This window comes from Notamacropus eugenii, chromosome 2, assembly GCF_028372415.1.
Source record: "Notamacropus eugenii isolate mMacEug1 chromosome 2, mMacEug1.pri_v2, whole genome shotgun sequence".
Taxonomy (NCBI): Eukaryota; Metazoa; Chordata; class Mammalia; order Diprotodontia; family Macropodidae; genus Notamacropus; species Notamacropus eugenii.
The window spans coordinates 51,914,804-51,936,111 of NC_092873.1; the positions used below are offsets into that span (position 1 = coordinate 51,914,804).

The 21,308-nt window shown below is 44.5% G+C and overlaps 1 protein-coding gene across 12 annotated transcripts in view; it reads right to left on the reverse strand.

Annotated features, from left to right (window-relative positions):
- Positions 1-21,308, reverse strand: part of CUX1 (cut like homeobox 1) — a 433,849-nt gene that overhangs the window by 120,484 nt on the left and 292,057 nt on the right. For all 12 annotated transcript variants that reach the window (XM_072640319.1, XM_072640318.1, XM_072640317.1 and 9 more), the window contains one exon: positions 9,374-9,422. In XM_072640319.1, the coding sequence (XP_072496420.1) occupies positions 9,374-9,422 (49 nt within the window). The remainder of the gene's footprint in view (positions 1-9,373; positions 9,423-21,308) is intronic.

The following is a 21,308-nucleotide window of genomic DNA, read 5'->3' on the forward strand; positions in this document are numbered from 1 at the left end:
TCATGCCTGACTGACTGTAATTGATTTTCCTAAACACTCAACCTAATAAATGCTAGAAAAAAACACAGAATGTGATGGATTTTTATTTTAAACAGTACAAGGAAGAAATAATTGAGCGATTATGACAGTAATTTAACGCTAGGAGCAAGGAATCCCCTGCTGATACTAATGCTGCGGCCCACTGAATTTCCCAGACTGAATAAATACAAGTGGAAATGGAGTCTTTTGATTCAATTTCTTTCTCTTCTCATAGACCAAGAAGATTTTATTGCAGGCTTACTCTTGGGAGTAATTCTCACGGGTAAACAGTGAATTAAAGACACTTTGGCCATTCTCCCCCGAAAAACACGCACAATGTTGGTCTTGTTTTCCTTCAGAAAGTATTTCCATAAACTCGAAGGGCGTAAATGCGGCTTCTCCTGCGAGAGGCAGAGTTTGTTCGACATGGTTAACCCTTCGCCTCACACTGATTCCCAATACTCAACAGCCAGAAATGGGCAAGTCCTGGACCCGTTTATAAAGTAAACTGGGGTAGGGGAGGAGGCCACTGGGGAGAGACAAGGATGAGAGATATTCTGCGAAAAGGCAGAAATGAAGAGAAGAAGAGATTCGGTATTCCCCACCTAACCAAGAATTCCTATTTGAGGTCCACAAAAGAAAAAGAACCCTAAAGAGTTCCTAAGAGCAATGCACTTCTGACAATCCCAAGGGGGACGCAACATCTGGCTACTCTCATTTCCTAGTCTAATGGTTAGCAAACTCTCCTTTACTCCTTCCCCAATGACTGAGTCTCTAGCCTCCATTTTACGATGGCTACTGAAAGAAGACTGAGCTTTATTTGGAGCATAAAGTCGTCCAGAGCCTCACTGAGAATATTCCTCCTCAGACCAGGTTTATTTAAACTCGCTTTTAGCTCCTAGAAAATATTCACAAGGAAGAAGGATGCTTAAACTAACTAGGATATTTATTATTTTTTCTTCATCTGTATAAAAACATTTAGCCAATACTTTTACGTGCCCAAGGAAAACCGGAACAAAAAAGTTAGTATGCCAGGATACTTTCTGTTGAATCTAGAGTTGTATAAGTAATGGTTTTTGCAGCCTTAAGCAATTTTGCTGATGGTTTCCATTCAGAGCAGCATTGTTTTGAGATCCTATTCACTTTGCATGCAAACAAACCACAGAGGATATTTCTAATAGATGTTACATCTGCATAGACTGCGCGCTGTCAGCTGCCCTTCCTTCTCGCATATTTTCCCTAGCCGATTTCACACATCTGTTGTAATCTTGTGAATAATATTAAACACAATTTCACAGTATGCCTTGCCATGGAGAAGGCTAAACAGACACTGGAGAGGATGGCTTAAAGTGGAAAGTGGGGTTCCAATAAAGCACCCACAAAGAAAGGCTGGAGAGTAGCACACCTGGGCAGACCTGGGAAGCCTGAATTCTCTCTCACTGATGTCAATCTGTAAATTATTAACCCTGCAAAATCTTTTATTTATCATGAATCATTATTCTGAGTTTCTTTGTGATTCAGCATTCAAAACGTTTTTGATAATCACTTCATCACTCAGAAAAATTTACCCTTCTGATTTAGCTAAATCCTTTGGCGCAAAATCCCTTCGATGTTGCCATGAAAATGAGTATTTTGACATTAGCTCTTTCATTGACTACGGAAATACTATCCTACCCAGAAAAGAAGCCGTCATGGAACCAACCAACAGACTATAACCGTGGCATTGACTTTTCCTTAAGAAGAAAAAAAAAAGTTGGTGTGGTGTTACTTTAGAGCAGTAACAACGTGGCCACCATGTTGGTTTCATGAAGGGCTGGCTCCCAAATGGGCAGAAGATAATTATCAATTTTATGTTCCTCTGCTCCAAGGAGCCTCTTCGTTGGTAGTCATATCTTTTTACCACATTTGACTGGATTCTGCTACTTGCTTCAAAACTCTCTCAACTTTCTGATGTCAACAGCTCAACAATGACATTGTATTTGTCTGCAATGACAATCCCATGTGGCAGAATAACAATCCCAGAACTCTGGGATGATTTGGGATTTTGGAACCTTGGAAAGAGGTAGCATGGATCTTGTTGGATAGGCATTGTAGGTGTCTTTATTTAAAAATTAATATTTTTTTATGATAAAGTTAACAACCTCAGCAACATAAAGTAAAAGAAATAACCCATCCTCAACATAACCACACAATTAGAAATATTTACAATAAAAATAGACTTTAATGAGTTACCATTACTACTAATATTGCTTCCATTTTATGCCCCTTTTTGGTAGTTCTCTGTCCTGCGCATGGTGCTGTCTTGTTGCAGCTGTATTTATACAATCATTATGTATCTATGCAAGTTTTCTTCATATTCTACCATTTGCATTATTCTATATTTGTTTATGCATCTGTAATCTCAATGGCACAAGAACACCACTACAGACAGATATGCCCTGTTTTTTTTTTTTCAACCACTTCTTAGTCATTGTTGTATGGGGTGCCCCTCACTGTAAGTGAGGAATCTTTCTTATGGAGATAGGATTTAATATGAGAAAAAAACCCAACTAATCCTTTGGTTGAAATCTTCCTGGGGGACATGAGTCAACTAGTATGGGCAACCCTTGCTCTGGAGAGGTAAAATGACTTGCACAGGGTCCCACAGTCACTAACTGTCTATGGCAGTATTTGAACTTGGGTCTCCCTAAATCCAGGGTCTAGTTTCTTTGGATGCAGCTCTTTAGGGATGCCATGGTCCGACCTCTGTGGTCTAGAACCCCCCTGCTTGTGTCGGCCTACAGATTTTTCTAGTCTGCTTATTCACTCTTCATGGCCACACCTGCCATGCTTTGCTTTACAGGTCATCTTTGCTCCTTCTCCTTCAGTGAAGGCTTGATGTCTGCTCTGCTGCTTTCAGGTATATCTTGAAACACAGTTACTAAAATATTAGGGAATCAGGTTCATGGAGCTTCTGATCTAAGGAAAGCTGGTTCAAGGTGGAAGGGAAGCTCTCCACCATGGTGTTTTGCTGTTGGGGCAGCCAGTGATCTCTTTGAGGAAGGAATCAGGGCAGGCAGCTAATGAGACTAGAGTGGTCTGAGTGGAAGTGGCCCCAGTGACTCACATTAAATGAGTGATAGATCTGTTGAAGTGGATGGACTTTACACACTGCAAGTTCCTTACACAGATGCACCCTGGGCTCTCCCCCCAAATATTAACACTTAATTGCACTCCATGAGCCCCTCTACCTTCAGTGACTATACAGAAGAGCTTCACCATGAATCCTTGGAGATGAGGTGGTTCCTCATAGTCACAGATAAGTCACTACTGCTCTATTACCATTCCCTTCCTGCTCTGGTCCCTGACCACCTCCTTAAATATCTCACTAACTTTCCACCTGGCTCTGGCCACTCTTACTCCCTAGGTGGAGTCCCCTCCATGAGAATCTAAGGTCCTTGAGGGCAGAAGACTTTCTTTGCCCTTTGTTTTGTATCCAGCTAGAGAAGGCAGTGAACAGAGTTTGTCCGCTTGACCTCAGACACATTCTCGCTGTGTGATCTTGGGCAAGTCATTTCACCTCTATCTGCCTCAAATTCCTCATCTGCAAAATGGGGATAACAGCACCTCCCATCCAGGGTTGTTGGGAAGACCAAATGAAATAACAATTGTAAAAGGCTCAGCACAGTACCTGGCACATAGCAGATGGCCCCTTTCCCACATACTCTCATTCCCTTCTCTTCCCTTGGGGTAACAACATTTCCATTCATTCAATCCCCTGAAAATAAACCCCTTAGTCCTTAGCCACAGTGCACTGCTACACTACAGCTCACTGTTTCATCCGTATGGCACTCCCTATTTGGAAACTCCCTCCACTAATACTGATGGGCTCTGCTGTGCACCTTATAGGCTCAGGGTTATGCCTGGGCCCCTGAGGTGATGTCGCTGGGCCTCTGTGTCTGGAATCTAAGTCTTTTGGACTCTGAGACTGGATCTCAGGTTGTTGTGGCCAGCTGCCTCAGTGTTACCCATAAGCAGATTAATGAGAGAGAAAGCTGCCTGAGAAGAGGGCAGACAGGTGGCGCTGAGCACAGAATATTGGGCACCGAGTTCAGATGCCTCCTCAGACACCAGGCGCTGTATGACCCTGGTCAGTCACTCCTCATATTATCTGTATGGGGATAAGGATGGCAAAGGCCTCCCAGGGTTACTGGGAGGGTCTGGGGCTTTGCAAGTCTTACCTCCTCATGTTCCCTTCCATGAGCTCCCCTGAGGCCTCCCAGGCTGGCTTTGCTCTGTTTTACTTACTCTGAAATAAGGTCCCCACACTAATCTCTCCAGATAATCCTGATCTCCAAAACGTTGCAAAATTGAAGCAGCTCATTAAACCTGTCTTCCTGAGCCCTCTCGGTGGCCCTGTGCCCTCTCAGGTCCTCCTCAGCCACTCCTCTGAAGGCCCATGATGCTACCCAGGAAATTTTTGAGGTGGGTGAGAGGGGGGATGACACAAGGCAAGCTAACACAGAGTCAAAGTCATCAGAGCTCGGTGCCCTGAGCAGAAGCCAACACCAACTTCAAATATTAATGAGCTTCTGGAGTCCCAAGGCAGGACTTAATATGATTTTAAAGCACAAAGTTGTTTTTTCTTATTTATCACACTGACTTGAAAGTTCAGAATCTTTATTGCTCCCAATTAAAATACCGGGTATTAAAGCAAGAACTCTCCGATTTAACAAACAGGTGTAAATGAGACGCGCACTTAATTGATGCTGCTGACAAGTCCTGTGTTATCCCACAATGGAAACAGTGCCACGTCGGTGATAAAATGCAGCTATGGGTCTCAGAAGGACATTCTAACTACGCATCTCTGCAAAAATAACGCGATATGCCAATGAACTATTAAATTGCTTCTCCTGGGGTTTCTTCTGATGGAGAAAATAACATAAGTGCATGGACAATATGCGTTGCGTGGGCTGGTCAGCTGTTTTCTCTTAGTATTGCCCCCTCTGTCACACCCACTCCTGCAGTCTGGGGTCTCCTGTGGGACTAAAAGCTCAGCAGAAATGGTGGCTTGGGCCATGTCGGTTTCAGAAACAAGGAAGGAGCCCCGAGTGTCACTGCTGTGGCAATGGATTGCCTTTAATGGACTCCCAGCTGCACGTCTGTCATGTCTCTACAGTCCCAAGGTCTTCTCCCCCTCAATTACTCTTTTGGCTAGTCAGGACTTTTGTCTGTCTTATAAATTCCTTTCTCAAGTCTTCACATGATGAACAATGTCATTTCAGATCAGCCAGCATGTTCTCTGACATCACCTGTGAACTCCTCGTCTGGTGTCATCTTCAGGGAAGGATGCAGGTGACTTCAGATGTCTCAGTTACCTTTTGGAACATGCTTGGGGCCAAAGCATGGCACGGTGCCCAGGGCAGTGGCTTCATTGTATATAAAATGGTCAAGGCAATGCCAGCTCATTCAGTAGAGTCATCAAAACAGGCTGGTATTACAAAACCCCATGTCATTTGACCCTATAATTCAACTGGCAAGAACTCTCACCTACAAAACAAATGTGCTTCTTTTTCAACTTATCATTTAATTCAACAAACATTTATCCTGGCCTATGGGTCAAGAGTGGTGGTTAGGCCTGGGAGTGAAAAGAAAAAACACCCTGTTTGTGCCCTAAGGAGGTCTCCCTTTTCTATCCAGGGTTCCTCCTCTCCTTTGTAGCATATGCCCCCTGGACAGTCTGGTAAGGTCTATGGGTCCTTTCTCAGACTAAGGGTTAAATGCACAAAACACAGAGATTACAAAGGAAACCCAACCTATTGCAATAGGCTTGCAAAATACCAATACAAGTTCCCAGCACTCAGGTGAGGAGTTCCTGCCTCAGTGGAGCCCTGTGGCTGTGAAGGCACAGCCAAAGGACCAAGTACCAAGTGAATGAAGAGATGCTATAAATTAAACAGGAGAGACCATGAGCTACCTGGGGACAGGATAGTTTCATTCTGGATATTGCATTCCTAGCACTTTGCACCGTGCTCAGCACACAGTAGGTGCCTCCTGATTGATTCACTGACAGGTAAATGCTTTTGGGAAACCCGGGCCAACATGATTTAAGAGCACTCAACCCATGTACCAAGGGTTTAGATCTGTGCTTAAGAAGTCCTAGTTAACTGTATAATTATTTAATAGAGGAATTAATGCATAATATTACCATTCTTGAAAGAAAGAGAAATATAAAGAGATTTTTCTCCTACCATACCTAAAGAGCCAAAGCCTTGAAAACCATTACGAGGTGGCCAATAAATGAATGAATGTGCAATTATTAAGTACTTTCTCGGGGTGCAAGGTACTGGTTAAAATATCCCCTGCAAGGTCCTCTTGACCTATTTCGCCTTCCTCTCCGCAATAAACAAAAGTTAAGCAAATAATCAGGATTGTAATACTTGAATTCCATTTCATTTCTTATGTTCTTGACTCCCAGTGTTGCTGGGAGAGGTTGTGTTAATATAAGTCAGTTGTGGACCTTATGCCATTTACACATGGCAGGTCCCATTGAGGGGCCACAGCCTTGAGCACAGATTTGGGAGCTAAAGGATGGATTTTAACTGCGCCAGGTCAGCGCAAGTCTGGGCAAATCATTTGCCCTCCCCATCATGGAGGCCACCCAGCTGTAAAACTGGGTGGAGAGAAGCCACAGCCCATGATCTACTTGAACTGAGCTTTCATGAGCTAAACATACTCATTACAGCCTTGGGTTCCTCTTACCTTAAAAAGAGCAAAAGAAAGAGTTGTTGCCAATTTTCATTTTTAAACAGTTGCATTAGTTGCAGAGGTAAAGCCAAGTTTGGGTGGAGGTCTTCAAGAGAAACTTGTAAAGATTTTGATACTTGGTTTGAGGACATGACAATGGTTGAGGGATGAGGGGCAGAAGCTAAAAGATAGAGACAGGTAGATTCACTCCATGAGAAGGAGGCCTCCCTACAGAAGTGCATCTTTTTAAAAATTATTAAAAAATTTTTTTCCTTCTGAATCAAAGGATATGGACTACAATTTAACCTCTTCTTGATGAATGAGACAAAAGGGACAGGAGGCATTAGGAGTGAGGAGGTGTTCAAGCAGAGGCCAGGGAACCACTGGTCACGCATGAGCTACCCAAGACCCATTATTTGGGAAGGGTTTGGGCCACATAATTTCTGAGGGCCCTTCTAACTCTGAGACTTGATGATCCCCCATTAGCTAGAGGACATAAAAGCCTGAGGTCCATGAACTTGTTTTCAAAAACACATTTTGTTAACTGTATGTCAACATAATTGGTTTGCTTTGTAATCCTATGTATTTAATTTTACACATTTAAAACATGATTTCAGGAGTCATTTGTAGGGTTTAGCAGACAGCCCATGAAGCAGATGAAGGCAAGAATCACCACCTTAGGAGGTTTATAATAAAACCTCTCTGGGACTTTAGGGAAAATTTAATTTTAGATGAAAATCTTTTTAAAAATTATTACACCTTCCTTCCTTCTGAATCAAAGGATATGGACTATAATTTAACCTCTTCCTGATGAATCAGCCATCACTATGAATAGTCAATAATGCTATATTTATGTATCTTTATTGTATGAATAACACACATAATATATACAATGTGTACGTATGTATAAATGGAAATTATATATCTATGTGTATATATAATGTGTATGTGTATACACACACACACACACACACACACACACACACACAGATAACAAATCATGTCTCAGCCTTCATTGATACTTAGGTATGTGTCCCTGGGTCAGCTCTTCCCTCACCAATATGTTTTCTGAATTCATTTTTCTGTTTTTCATAATTCTTTCATCTTATAGGATCAGATTGAGAACTGGAAGAAAGCTGAAGTCACTTAGTGCAACCCTCTCATTTTACAGAGGAGGAATAGGAGGCGCAAAGAGATCTGTGCCTTGGACAGGGCCACATAGATACTGAGTGTCTGAGGCAGGATTTGCACCCAAGTTCAGACCTCTATTTACTGCCCCTTCCGGCTGTTCCCACTCTCTTCTCACTCCTCCCTAATCTATTTTGGCCTTCATAAGCCTGTTAACACCGTACACAAAGTCAGAGTCAAAAAGTATTAAGGGAGGTTCTTTGAGAACTTGTCTTTCCCCTCTTTCCTCTAACAGATGGGCATTCCCAATCCTCAGCTGTCGGTGCCTCCTTCACTCCCAGCTGCTCTTGGATTCACTGAGTGTCTATTTTGGTGGACAGAATGCTGGACTTGCAGGACAAATCATTCAAATTCTAGATCTGCGATCCTGGGAAAGTCACTTATATCTGCCTACCTCAATTCCCCCATCTGTAAAATGGGGGTAGCAGCAGCATCTGCCTCAGAAGGTTCCCGTGAGGGTCCAGTGAAATGTGTGTAAAGTTCTGCGCTAACCTTGAAGTGCCTCCTAAATGGTAATTCTATCATCATCGTCATTGTCATTGTTGTCGCCATCATCATCGTCATGAATGTACAGGCTATCTCCATGACAGCCCTCTGAGGGCAGGGGCTAGTTCAGTTTTGCACTTTTCTTGCATTTATTTCTGTATTCCCAACCTCTAGTATGGAGCCTGGCACATAGGAAACACTTAGAAATGTTAGCTGATGGACTGAGTGAGGATGGTGTTTTATTTATACACACACACACACACACACACACACACACACACACACACACACAGTCCCAAGACCAACCACTGATTCATATTAACGTCAGTTGTTAAAAACTGGCCGTCAAATTCAGTTCATTTGACTTGGCGAAATGTTCTGGCTGTTCAGACCGTTGAGGTCCAGTTCAGGTATGGGTCCGAGTGAGCGGACAGAGGTTTGGTATATGGACTAGAGGTGGTCATTAGTTGTGGGGTATTTCACAGTCAGGCAGAGTGTGATGGGACCCAGATGGCCCAGGAATAAACAACAAAGTGACAGATTTTCCACTTGCCACAGGACACAATACTGAAACCTGCATGGAAGACAGAGTGTTCAACACTATGAGTGTGTGGGCTATGACACTAGCTCTGGACTATGAGAGAGAAAAAACACTCAACGAAAAGAAGAAGCCTCTTTGCACTAAAGATTCATTCCCGAAGGCCAGCACTGCTGGAAGCAAACAAAGAGCCGCTGGGGGAAGAAAAATTTCCCGAATTTTTCCTGTAGTTTTAGACTCAGAACATCAGAAGATGCTGAGTGTTAGACGGGGCTGCTGGATGCAGGAGAGCCCAGAGTGACTGGCCCTTCACCTTGGAGCTACAGCAACGTGCCCAAAGTGCCACCAAGCCCCCTCCCTCACTGCCCAAAGAAGACGCGCTGAGCTGGTTCTCCCCAAACCTACTAAAAGTCTTACCTGATTTGCTCTTTCAAGGTCGGTCATGATCATCTCAATTTCATCGGCCCTAGGGAGAAGCGAGAGAAGGGGAAGTGCTTTAGTGAGCAGTAATGCAAGGCCTCGTCGGTACCTATGGTTCAGGGCTTTAGTTCAAGCCTTCCCATAAAGATGCAGCCACGTGCAAATGCCTGAATTCACAGAGTCTGACGTGAGAGTCAAAACTGATAAGTGAAACCTTCACCACAGCTGTGGTGCCATGGGAGGTGAGGTGGGCTGGAACTATTGTCAGGGCGCAAACTCTGCCTCTGCTGGGATTTTCACCATCTGCACTGGAAACACCCGAGGCAAAGGCTCTCACTTGTCTTAGACGTAGGCCACCACTCCCAGACCCTCTCTTATTTTTAAAGTGCCCTGTTACAACATGTACACAATATGATAGGCACAGAGACCCTCAGTAAAGGAGAAGGAAAGAGTTGGGAAGGGAGAGAGGAAGAAGGAGATGGAGGGAGAGATTGAGAGAAAGAGACTGAGACTGAGAGAGAGAAGAAGACTGAGACAGAGAGAGATAGAGAGAGAGAGGAGAGAGATGGAAAGAATGAGAGAGATATTGAGAGAGAGAGAGGGAGGGAGAAATTGAGAGACTGAGAGAGATAGAGAGAAGGAGAGATTAAGAGAGAGAGAGGAGAGAGAGAAGGAGAGATTGAGGGAGAGATTTAGAGAAAGGGAGACTGAGGGAGAGATTTAGAGAAAGGGAGATTGAGAGAGAGAAGAGACAGAGAGGAAGACAGAGAGAGAAGGAGAAAGACTAAGAGAGAAAGAGAAAATGAGAGAGATATTGGGAGAGGGAGAGATTAAGAGAGAGATTGAGAGAGAGAAGGAAAGAGAGATGGAAAGGAAGATTGGGAGAGGAGAAATTGAGAGAGGGAGATTGAGAGGGGGGGGGAGAGAGAGAGAGGGAGAGAGAGAGAGAGATTGAGAGGGGAGAAACTGAGAGAGGGAGAAGGGAGAGAGAGATATTAAGAGAGGGAGAAGGTAAGGGAGAGGGAAAGGGAGAAGGGGCAGGCAGAGGGAGATAGATAGACAGATAGTACCCAGTTAAAGTGAGTGATGCATACCCAAACCACAAAGGAATTGGTAGGACACCCTAATTTTAGGTGCCTGGGAGGAAATAAGACTGTAGATCTGGGGAGAACCATGGAAAAAGGCTTCTTTAGTCCTCTGAAATGAACCCCTGGCATCTTTCAACAGACATCCTGGCTGACATCACCTGCTGGGAAGGTCCATAGGGGTCTGAGAAGGCAGGTGAAGGAAGGGAAAGCACTTTGTGCCCTTGCCTATGGACACAGAGACAAAGAGACCAGGGGGCACTGCACAGCTGAGACAGGACAGCCAACGTGTGGCCAGGCCTGCCAGCCTCTCTGATGGAAGGGTGACTGTTCACTCTGGTTGATCCAGGGGACACCCCCTACCCTTGTGAGGAGAGTCCAAATAGGGAAAGGGGAAACAGAGGCTGGGGCTGGAGGCATCAGAATAACACAGACCAAAAAGCCTCCCTGATGTGTGTGTGTTTGTGGCGAGGGGGGGGAGGACGCATGACTGTTGGGCTTCCTGAAGGAAGACTGAGGTCCACCTCGAGGTCTACCCCATGGCTACATTTGGTGTTGGGGGCCTGGCTTCAGATCCTAGCCCTGCCGTTTCCTAGCAAAGTGATCTGATACCGAAAATCTCCAGGACTCAGTTGTCTTTTCTTTAAAACAAGGAGAATTCCAGTGGTACTGTTCCTACCTCACAGAGAGGGCATGGAGAATAAATGAAAACGTTGGTAAAGCTCTCAGCCATCTTGAGGTCAAAGGCTCACAAGTTTAGAAGTAGTGGAGACCTTGTAGGTTGTTTTGTCCAAGTGCTTCATTTCTGAGACAAGGAAACTGAGGCCCAGGGAGAGTAAGCTTTTCCCAGGTGTCCTATCGTTCCAGTACAATGCTCTTCACTCAGAGACCCAAGCCTTCTGTCTATGTGAGGCCCTGCCTGGACCTCTCATTATGAAGGCCTTCGTTCTTCCTATATGTCTCTATATCCTAGGCCCCTATTCTAGTACAATGCTCAGCACTCATCCACCTACCCACTCATCCAACCAACCGCCATCCACCCACCCATCCACCCACCTATCCACCCAGTGAAGACATGGGGTGAAAATCTCTCATCCACAAAATAAGAGAGCAAGGACCCCCAAAGTTTAAGTGTGGAATTTGGGTGTGAGCTGAAAGGCTTCCTGGAGGAGGCTGGGCTTGGGCTGGATGATGAAGCTTGGAGCCTCAGAATTAGACCTGACTTTCTAAATTCCTTACAGAGTCTCTGCTTCCTCAAAGCAGGTGGAGCTGAATCGGGGAGGACCTTGACTGCTAATCTAAATAATTTGTCTATAGAACATCAGCTCCTCTAGGGCAGCGGTCACTTTATGATTGTTTCGTCTCTCCCACTGATGTGTGTACTAGAACAGTGTCTGGTACACAGTCAGAGCTTAAGTGATGCTTGCTGACTGACTGATTTCTCTTCTAAAGTCCTGGGACCTTTAGGGTCTGAACCACACAGTCCATCAGTGGGCAGTTTATTGTCTCACAAAATTATCTTATCTCCTCTATGCCCAAGTTTGTCTTTCTAGGAAGATTCTATGACCGGGAAGGCAGGAATTGTGTCCTTGTTTCCATGTCTCCATAGCATGTAGCATCAGACCTGTGCACTCAGTAAGTAACTGCTGACTTGATGTTAAGTAAATAATCTCAGAAAAGCTCACGTATAGGCCAAACTGCCCAGTCAGTATGCGTTTCAGGGATCTGTCAGTCAGGAAAATGGCTATTATCACAAGCAAAGGTTAAAAAGGGTGGACGGCATGGACTCTTGAAGGAAACTGATCTGGAGAACGTTGGTGCTGAGACAGGGACAAAGGTTCCCCCTCTGCAAGGATTGCTTTGTTTAAGAAAGACCTGCAGGGACTGTAATATGCACTGGTGGAGAAACAGCCACGCTCCTGAGAGGCCTGATGTATGAAGTCACGAAACATGTGCAGAACAGAGAATGACAAAGCCCTTTACAAACACCATCTCATTTGAACCTCATGACAATACTGGGAGGTAGGGGTTACTGTCATTCCCATTTTAAAAATGAGGAATCTGAGGCAGGCAGGGGTTAAGTGACTTGTTCAAGGCCATACAGTTGGTAGGCATCTGTGGCGGGATTTGAACTCTACTCCCAGCACTCTGTGAATCATGGTGCCCTCAGCAGTCTCAGAAACAAGAGGAATGTGTCTGATAGCACCTCTGTTCTCCAGCCTTTCACAATTGTACATAATTGGGAAAAACTGTGTTCTTGCTGTCCCTAACCAATCGCCTCTGCTGCCTGCTGCAGGGCACACTGGACAGAACACTGGGTCTGGCATCAGGAAGGTTTGAGTTCAAATCTAGACTCAGACACTCACTAGCTCTGTGATCCTGGGCAAGTCACTTAACCTCTGCCTGCCTCGGTTTCTTCAACAATCAAACAGGGATAAGAAGAGCACCTACTTGCCAGGGTTCTTGTGAGGATCAAATGAGATCTTTGTAAAAGGCTTAGTATAGTGCCTGGTACATGTTTGATCCTCCCTCTCTCCCCCCTTCCCTTCCGTCCTCCCTTCTTCCCTTCCTCCCTCCCTCCCTCCTTCCTTCTTTCCTTCCTCCCTCCCTCCCTCCTTCCTTCCCTCCCTCCCTCTTTCCTTCTTTCTTTCCTTCCTCCTTCCCTCCCTCCTTCCTTCCTTCTTTCCTTCCTCCCTCCCTCCTTCCTTCCTTCTTTCCTTCCTTCCTTCCTCCCTCTCTCCCTCCCTCCTTTCTTCCCTCCCTCCCTCTGGAAGCTTCTTAAGCCCTTCTGGCCACAGGCATCCTTATCATGCCACTAGCCTGAATGGGGGATTCCATTCCTTGTGATTGGGCATACACCTCATTAGACATGCTTTGAAACCGAATACTGCTTTTAGGCTGGGCTGCAAAGACTGTTCCAACTTGCAAAACCACTCGGTGAAATGAAGCTACTTGGTGACAATTTCCTAACTCCCCGGTGTCTCAGATGAGCAGCAGAACATTTGAATGATTGCCCCAAAGATGGATGATGAAAGTGGAAGTTGGGGAGAGAAGGCGGGGGTCCCTCAAATGACCAACCACACAATGGTGTCATCACCAAATTAAACTTTCGGGCTCTTAAGGAGAAGTCATACGGCCACAGAAAAGCTATTCTCATAACTCTAAAGTGCAAAAATCACTCAAACATGCTATGGGTCTTAAACATAACATAAAAGAATCATCACCAGCATTTTGGTAGCTGCCGTATCGATGGCATGATGATGAAGGAATAGGAGCATACAGATGCCAGCTAGCGAAGGCTTACTATTTTTTTAAGTCCAGCTAAACAACTTCCCAGCAAAGTTTTCAGCTTGAATCAGATAGCTGTTTCAAGGAGCCTCCAACCATTGTCTCTCTGATGTATTCAACTGAAATTTGTATTTGTCAAGCTGAAGGGCACCACCCTGTGACAACGCTTTTGGGAAATGGAAGTTGCTGCTAAGACAAGTCAGTCAACTGCAGTGTTATTAATGATTTCATTCAATAAATCACTCAATTAAAATTTACTGGGCACCCACAAGGTTCCTGGCAGTGAGCTAGGTGCTATGGGATGAGTGAACAGAACAGAGAAGACACAGGCCTTGCCCCCAGGGGATAAGCCGTCAAGCAGAGACAGGAGAGACTGGCAGCAGGCAGTCAGGATGATGAAACGTGGACGGAGCAAGGCCGAGAGCAAACCAGGAAAGAGGTTTGGAAAATCGAGAGCTACACTTTGGGTGTGAATATGAGCCATCAGTCTGCCAGCACAGATCAAGGACCTGGTACATCTAGGAAAGTTGATGCCATCTCAGGGGCTACTAAGAAAGGCACAGCATTGCTGAAGGTCACTATCGTATGAAGGTGGCTATACACTGTCAGACCACTGCCATACACTGTTCTGTCCTGGGCACCGCACTCGAGGAAGGTCAAGCAGTAGATGGTCAGGAAGATGATGCCTAGATGGGGGGGCTGGGGATCCTAGAGACCATGAAGTACAAGGATAGAAGAAAGAATTGGGGAGATCTCTGATATTTACCTTCAGTGCTGATATATGCAAGGAAGTTTAGACTTAGTCTGCTTGTAGGAGAAATGGGCAGAACTTTAAAGAAATGAGTTTTACAAGGAATGTATTTATAAAAGGAGACATTCTAATAATCAGCTGCCTCAGAAGGGAGGGGGCTTCTTCCCTAGGGTAAGCCATGTTGGAGGGGGGATTCATGGTTAGGTGTGCTTCGAACTAGATGGTCTTGGAGGCTCCTTGTGAGAGTCGCTGATTCTGGATGGGGAAAAATGAGCTGTTCTGAGATCAGGGACCAGCTGGATAGAAGCAAGGAACTAGGCCAGAATACAGTAGGTAGATAGCGGGAAAACAGATTTGTGGGCTTCTCTCCTTACAGACATTCTTTTAGCGAATAAGGAAACCAAGGTTATCTATGCAAAGTTTTCCTTTATTGTTGATGGCAATGGTTTTCACATCAGCTACATTTCCAATATACAGTATCCCCCTTCCTCCCCTCTGCCTTTCCCCAGTCATCTCTTACAACAAAAAAATTTTTTAAAAGGGGAGGGAAACAGAAAATTCTCCCATTACCCTGATTTATCTCTTTTCCCCCAACTCTCCCTAGAAGGGATGGAGAGTATGCAAATATTTATTTAAAAGAATGGAAGTTTCTCTTTTCCAGTTAAAAACTTAAAACAGAGAATGGCGGTCAAGAGCTGAAAAAGATGCAGGAGAGAAAATGACCCAGATGCCAGAAGTGAATTACAATTTGATATTTTCCTCTCTACCACTAGTCATTTTGGGAAGAGCCGTGAGGGACCAGGAGTCAGGAGACCAAGCTTCTCATTCTGGTTTGGCCCCTATGTAGCCTACCAAGTTGGGCAAAGATTAAATAATCTGGGCCTCTGTTTCCTTATCTGTAAAATGTTTGCCTACAGATGATTCGCTTCAACTCTGCCATGATGCACATGAAGTGCAGGTGACTTGTGGGCTTCAGAGGCACTGAAGAGACTGTAAAAATTCTTCCAAGAGCTTTCCCCATAAAAAGTAAGATTCCCACTGTTGTGTCTTGACATGCCAAGAATGACACATGCCCCCCAAGGTTTTGGAGTCAATTATAAAGAAGCAGATCCATTTAAACTGGGAGCTGCTGTCTTGGGTTGGACACAATCTCTGAAATGCATTTCAAGCGAGGTGGAATATCAGTTTTCTGTCTCCTGATCAGTGTAACATTTGTACCAAGAAACGGTGAACCTGCCTGGCTGCCATGGAGCTTACCTTGCCCCGGCTGGACAAGATCTGTATTTCCAGCATGAATGACGGGCCTTCGCTCTGCTCTATCATCCAGCAGAGATTCTAATGATAGGTGTCAAGATGACAGCAGGGCCCACAGAGGCGATTACGGTCTCTGTTCCAGAAACACCCAATGGAAGGAAGCCAGCTGGGCTTGGCAAACACTTGAGAGCATTGTTTTAGAGTCTGTTGACAAGCTGGTAATTCTGGCAAGAGGGGACACCTTCCTAAATGATTAATTCAACAAATAATTTTAATCATCAGCATAAAGCATGTCCTAGGGGATGGGGGTGGGGCAGGGGACTTTATGTATTTAGGATCACAGGACCACAGACATGGAGCTGGAAGGAACCCCAGAAATCATCTGGCCCACATGTGGTCCTCTAGGTCCTCAAGTGTGGCCCTCCGACTGAATCTAAACTTCAGAGAACACATGAAGCCTTCATAAAAGGCTTTGTTCTGTAAAACTCAGACTCAGTCAAAAGCCTGCACCTGAGGACCTAGAAGGTTACACGTGGCCTTGAGGCCGTAGGTTCCCCACCGTGGGTCAGATTCTGGCCCAACCCTCTCCTTCCTTCTCTTGATAGTAAGGAGATCAAGGGTCAGGGAGGCGACTGGGGGGCTAGCAAGGATCTAAGCACCATCCAGTGCAATTCCCCCTTTAACGTATGAGGGAACTGAGAAACAGGGAGGAATTGCTTGCTCAGGGACACAGATCTGGTGAGAGTGCCAGGATCTGAACTCAGGGCACCCAAGTTCAAACCCAGGGTTCTGCCCACTCTCCCATCATCTCAGTGATATACCCAATGGTTCTGCAAGGCTGGTACCACACAGAATATCACCATTTTATAGATAAGGAATGTGAACCTCTGTGAGGCTGCTCAAGGCGCCATATGTCTACCTATTATGTGGCAAAGTCCTGGCTTGAACTCAGGGCTTCTGAGTCCAGATCCAGGGCTCTTAACTTCCACACCAAAGAGGGGATAATTTTTAAAGGGACAGATCAATCAATAAACATTTATTAGGCACCTACTATTTGTCAGGTGCTGGACTAAGTGCTGAGAAGAAAATGCCCAAAGTCCCTGGAGGGGATGTGAGGAGAGGGGAATGAGGTGTAAGAAGACTGGAGAGGTATGAGGGGGCCTGTTTACAAAAGGATTTAAACACCAAACATAGCATTATTCTATTGGATGATTCCCTGGAGGCAACAGGGAAAAATAAAATAACTTCATTTTAATGGCCTCATAGGATTACAGACTTGGAGTTGGAAGGGACCACAGCCACCATCTATTCGAATTCCTTATTTTACAGATGAGAAAAGCATGATGTAGTGGTAGTGGACAAAATGCTGGACCTGAAGCCAGGAAACGCTAAATTCATATAGTGCCTCAGACACTTAATTAAACCTGGGGAACATTGGACAAGTCCCTCACTATATGATGGTATCTGTAAAATAAGGGAGTTGAACTCAGTGACTTCTCAGAATCCTTCTAATTCTTGTGAGATGTAGGTGACCTCACAGGAGCCCCAAAGCCCTCTACTCTATTCTAATGCCCTCATCTTACAGAGAAGGAAACTGAGGTCTAAGGAGGCAGAGTTACTTTCCCAGGATCACCGCAGCTTTCTCTGCTGCACCACACTGCCTCCATTTAGATTACTGATTATGCACAGGGCCAGGCAATGGAGATGCTCAGCTCAGCTAGGCCATAATCCCCAAAAAGGAAGCAGGAGATGAGATGAGGCACAGAGAGGAAACACGTTGGAATGAGGAGCATCCAGGAAAGGTCCAAGAAAATGGGGTAAGAATGAAGTGGGGAGAAGACTCCATCCCCAGTAGGTGGGAGAGAGAGGGGTGGGCTGAGGGGACAGCTCCAGGTTCAGTCTGGCTGGAATTCACACTGTGCCAAGAGAACCGCGAAACCAGAACATTTCCCATGAGCTGCTCTGTGACTCCCTGAGAAAAAGCTCGTCACCTGAAATCTCATCATCCCAGAATCTGATCCTCAACACCTCTGGAGCCAAAGCCTCTTTCCCTATGGGGCTCAGATGTTTGCAGTCAAACTCCTCATTTTCTTTCAGCTGCTCTGCTTGGTTCTGCCAGGGTACACACCCTCCTCTTAAAGCTCCTTCTTTGAAGGCAGGGTTGGTCTTTTTCTTATTTGTACCTTAGCACAGAACCTAGCACACAGTAGGCACTCAATAGATTTTTACCGATTGGAGCCAGGCTGCTGAGATCTTGTTTAGGACTTAAATGTTCAATGAAATGCTTTCCTATGAATTGAAAAGCACCAAGGCACAGTGGTGAGGGAATTCGCCTCAGAGTCAGAAAGCCCCAGGTTCAAGTCTAGCTTCTGATGCCCGCAGGCTTTCCCTCTCGGTGCCCCGGGCAACACTCTAGGTAGGACTCTAGGTGCAGAAGAGGGGCCGAGCTGTATCGGGAGTATCCTCATTGGGAGATCCCCAAACCAATGGAATCCCACAATTATAATAATAGTACTCTCAGAGGATGAGCGTATCTCCTCATATTCCATTATAAAAATATATATAGTTCCTTAATCCATCTCTTGGTAGAACACTGAATATGCAGAACAAGAGCAGAACCACTGCTTTACTGCAGGATCCTTTCCCATGGAAAGAAAGGACAACAAGGTGACAATAGTTCAAGTCACTTCCCCTCTCTGGGCCTCAGTTTCCTCATCTGAAAAATGAATGGGGTAGCCCAGAGGGCCTTTGAGATTCCTTTCAGCTCCAAGTCTGTGGTTTATGACAAAACTAATTAGACAACAGTACTTCTTAAAAAACAAAAGTATTTTAACGCTGGCACTGGTCAGGTCAGAACATTCCCTGTATCAAGACTTTCTAATTCTTCCCCCTTCCCCTTTCACCAAATAAAAAGGAAAAAAAAAAAAAGCTAATCCTTCCACAAAATTACCCTCAATATCGAAATAAAACACACAGAGGTTAATACCACAACTATAAATGTTATCTTAAAAGTGTAGTAATGAATTAAATTGTATGTACTTTTTCAGAGCAAATGTCAACAGGATTCCAAAGTCTTCCAAAGGCCTCATTCTTTTCATTTTCAAAGCTCAACCACTCCATCAGCCACTGATGTTCTACATTAGTATAAATTCACTTATTTTCCAAAGTCCATAATAGCTGCATATACTGTTTGCTCAGCCAAACTATTTATTATCAAAATTTCATTCTCTCACCTTTTTACGAGTTGACAAAACAGCCTTCATCAATCTATTAACCTCGAATGCATTTACCCTCAGCTCTGACTTTAAGGCAGTAGATAATTCTAGCTTGGCCTAGAGTGTGGAATTCTTTTAATCGGGCCCACACAGATCATTTCAGAGCATTCTCTGGGTTAACACATAATCTTTATACATGGTCAAGGTCAATAGGACTGAAAATATATTCATCTTAAAAGCTGGGTATTGACTTTGACACTGCACTCTGTGATTCTCAACAGTGGCTCATGGGAATCTGTCCCATCCCATGAGACAGACTACTGATTTGTTAGCACAAAGTGTATCTTCGAGATGGAGGGGAACATGGAAAAGACATGTTTTCAGTGTCACCAAATCCTCTTAGATACAAGTCTGAAGTCAATAATCTCCACACCAGAGAGAAGAGATGATCTGGGATCAAAAAGAGTCACCTCTAAGGTAGGAGCCTGAACCTTTTTTTGGGTCCAGGTCCCATTGGGTTATCTGGTGAAACTGAAGGACTCCTCAAAATCAGGTTTTTACATGCATTAAATATATGAGACTACAAAAGAAGACAGTGACACTGAAACAGTTATTTCTCTCTCTCTCTCTCTCTCTGTCTCTCTCTCTCTCTCTAACAAGGTCACTGTAATGAGGTTAAGACCCCATGTTCCAAGTATTGAATCTTATGGTTAATAAAAAGTCATTACAAAGTATATTTAACAAATTAACAGCAATTAGCAGAGCAAAATTCTGTCATTAAATCGAGCAGCATGTAATTTTTACCTGTCCTCTACTTACCTGGCCCCAAATAGTTTATATTATTCTAGTTCTCATGGCCCAAGAAAAGATGGCAGGTTATGGGAAGAAGTAATTAATCAGAACGCTTAGGAGTCAGGCTCCGGGGCTACGACAATACAATTGAAACAATCCCTGCCCTCAAGGAGCATACATTTGATCGCGGAGATAATATGTATACGCGAACCATACCTAAAGTAAATACATGCCCTTAGAGCTCTAAAGAAATTAGAGAAGGTCTCCAGGAATATGTCATGCTTGAGAGGAGTGGAGGCTGCAGGGAGGAGGAAAGGCATTCTTGGCACGTAGTCTCTGCAAAGACATGTCGGTGGGAGATACAAAATGAGACTCATTTGATGGAGGGGGAAAGGAGTTTCCTAAAAGGATGGATTTCTTCTATCATTTTCAAGGAAGGGACTTTTGGCAGCAAACCTGGGACTCCTGGGGTAAGAGAAACAAGGCTGTATACAGGAAGCTACTTTCCAGAAATGAGAATGCAGGACCATAATTTGGGAGTGTGCAAATGTCTAAACGTGTGTGCTTGTGTGTGTGTGTGTGTGCGTGTATGTACTTTTCAAAACCCAATGAGATGACTTTTCCCTATCCCATTTTTTTTTTTGGTTGCATCCCCAATTCACTGATCTTTCTCTCCTTTCTTGATGTGTTTAGAGATATACATTTTTCACCTTAGGATTTGCATCCCCTCTGTAGAGTGTATGTGTGCGATTGTACGGATGTTTTGTATGTATATATATATGTACATGCATACACACAAACATACTTATGTATACACACATTTATTCTATGTTGGTGTGCAAGAGCACAGCTCTGGCGGGAACAATCACAGACTACCAGAGTTGGAAGAGGCCAAGGTCTTATCATTTTGTGGTATAGCAGTTAATGCCCTAAGTGTGACCTCAGGTACAGACCTCAATCTCCTCGATTATCATCCTTCCAGTCACCCAGGCTCAAAACTTCCTGACTTCATCTGCGATTATTATTTCTGACCATCCCACCTTAATTCACTTAATCTCTGGATTCTTCGTCTGTAATGTTCTCTGCCTTCCTTTCCATTACCACTGATATCACCCTCACTGAGGTCAATGGACAAAAGCAAAAACCTATCAACTAGTTTTACTCTCATAAGTCTGTATTCTTGATGCCAGATTAATTTTCCTACAGTAAAGCTCTAAACAACTCACTTTCCTGCGGGGAAAAAAAAAAATAAATCTTCAATGGTTCCCCAGAGAAAGTACAGACTTCTCAGTCTGGCATACCTGGCAGTCCAAGATAAGGTCTTGACCTACCTTTCCACATAATTTTCCACATCTCTCACACTCTGGCCCAGCTAGTCAAAATACTTCCCCCCCTTCTCCGATAAATATATCAATTTGTCAGAGTTTTACTGATTTGGGGGGAGCCCAGCTCAAAGGCCATCTACTGCATGAAGCCTTTGCTCATGTCTTTCAAGAGGATATGGAATTTCCCAGATGCTTCTTTTGCGCTCTTCTGATCACACTTAG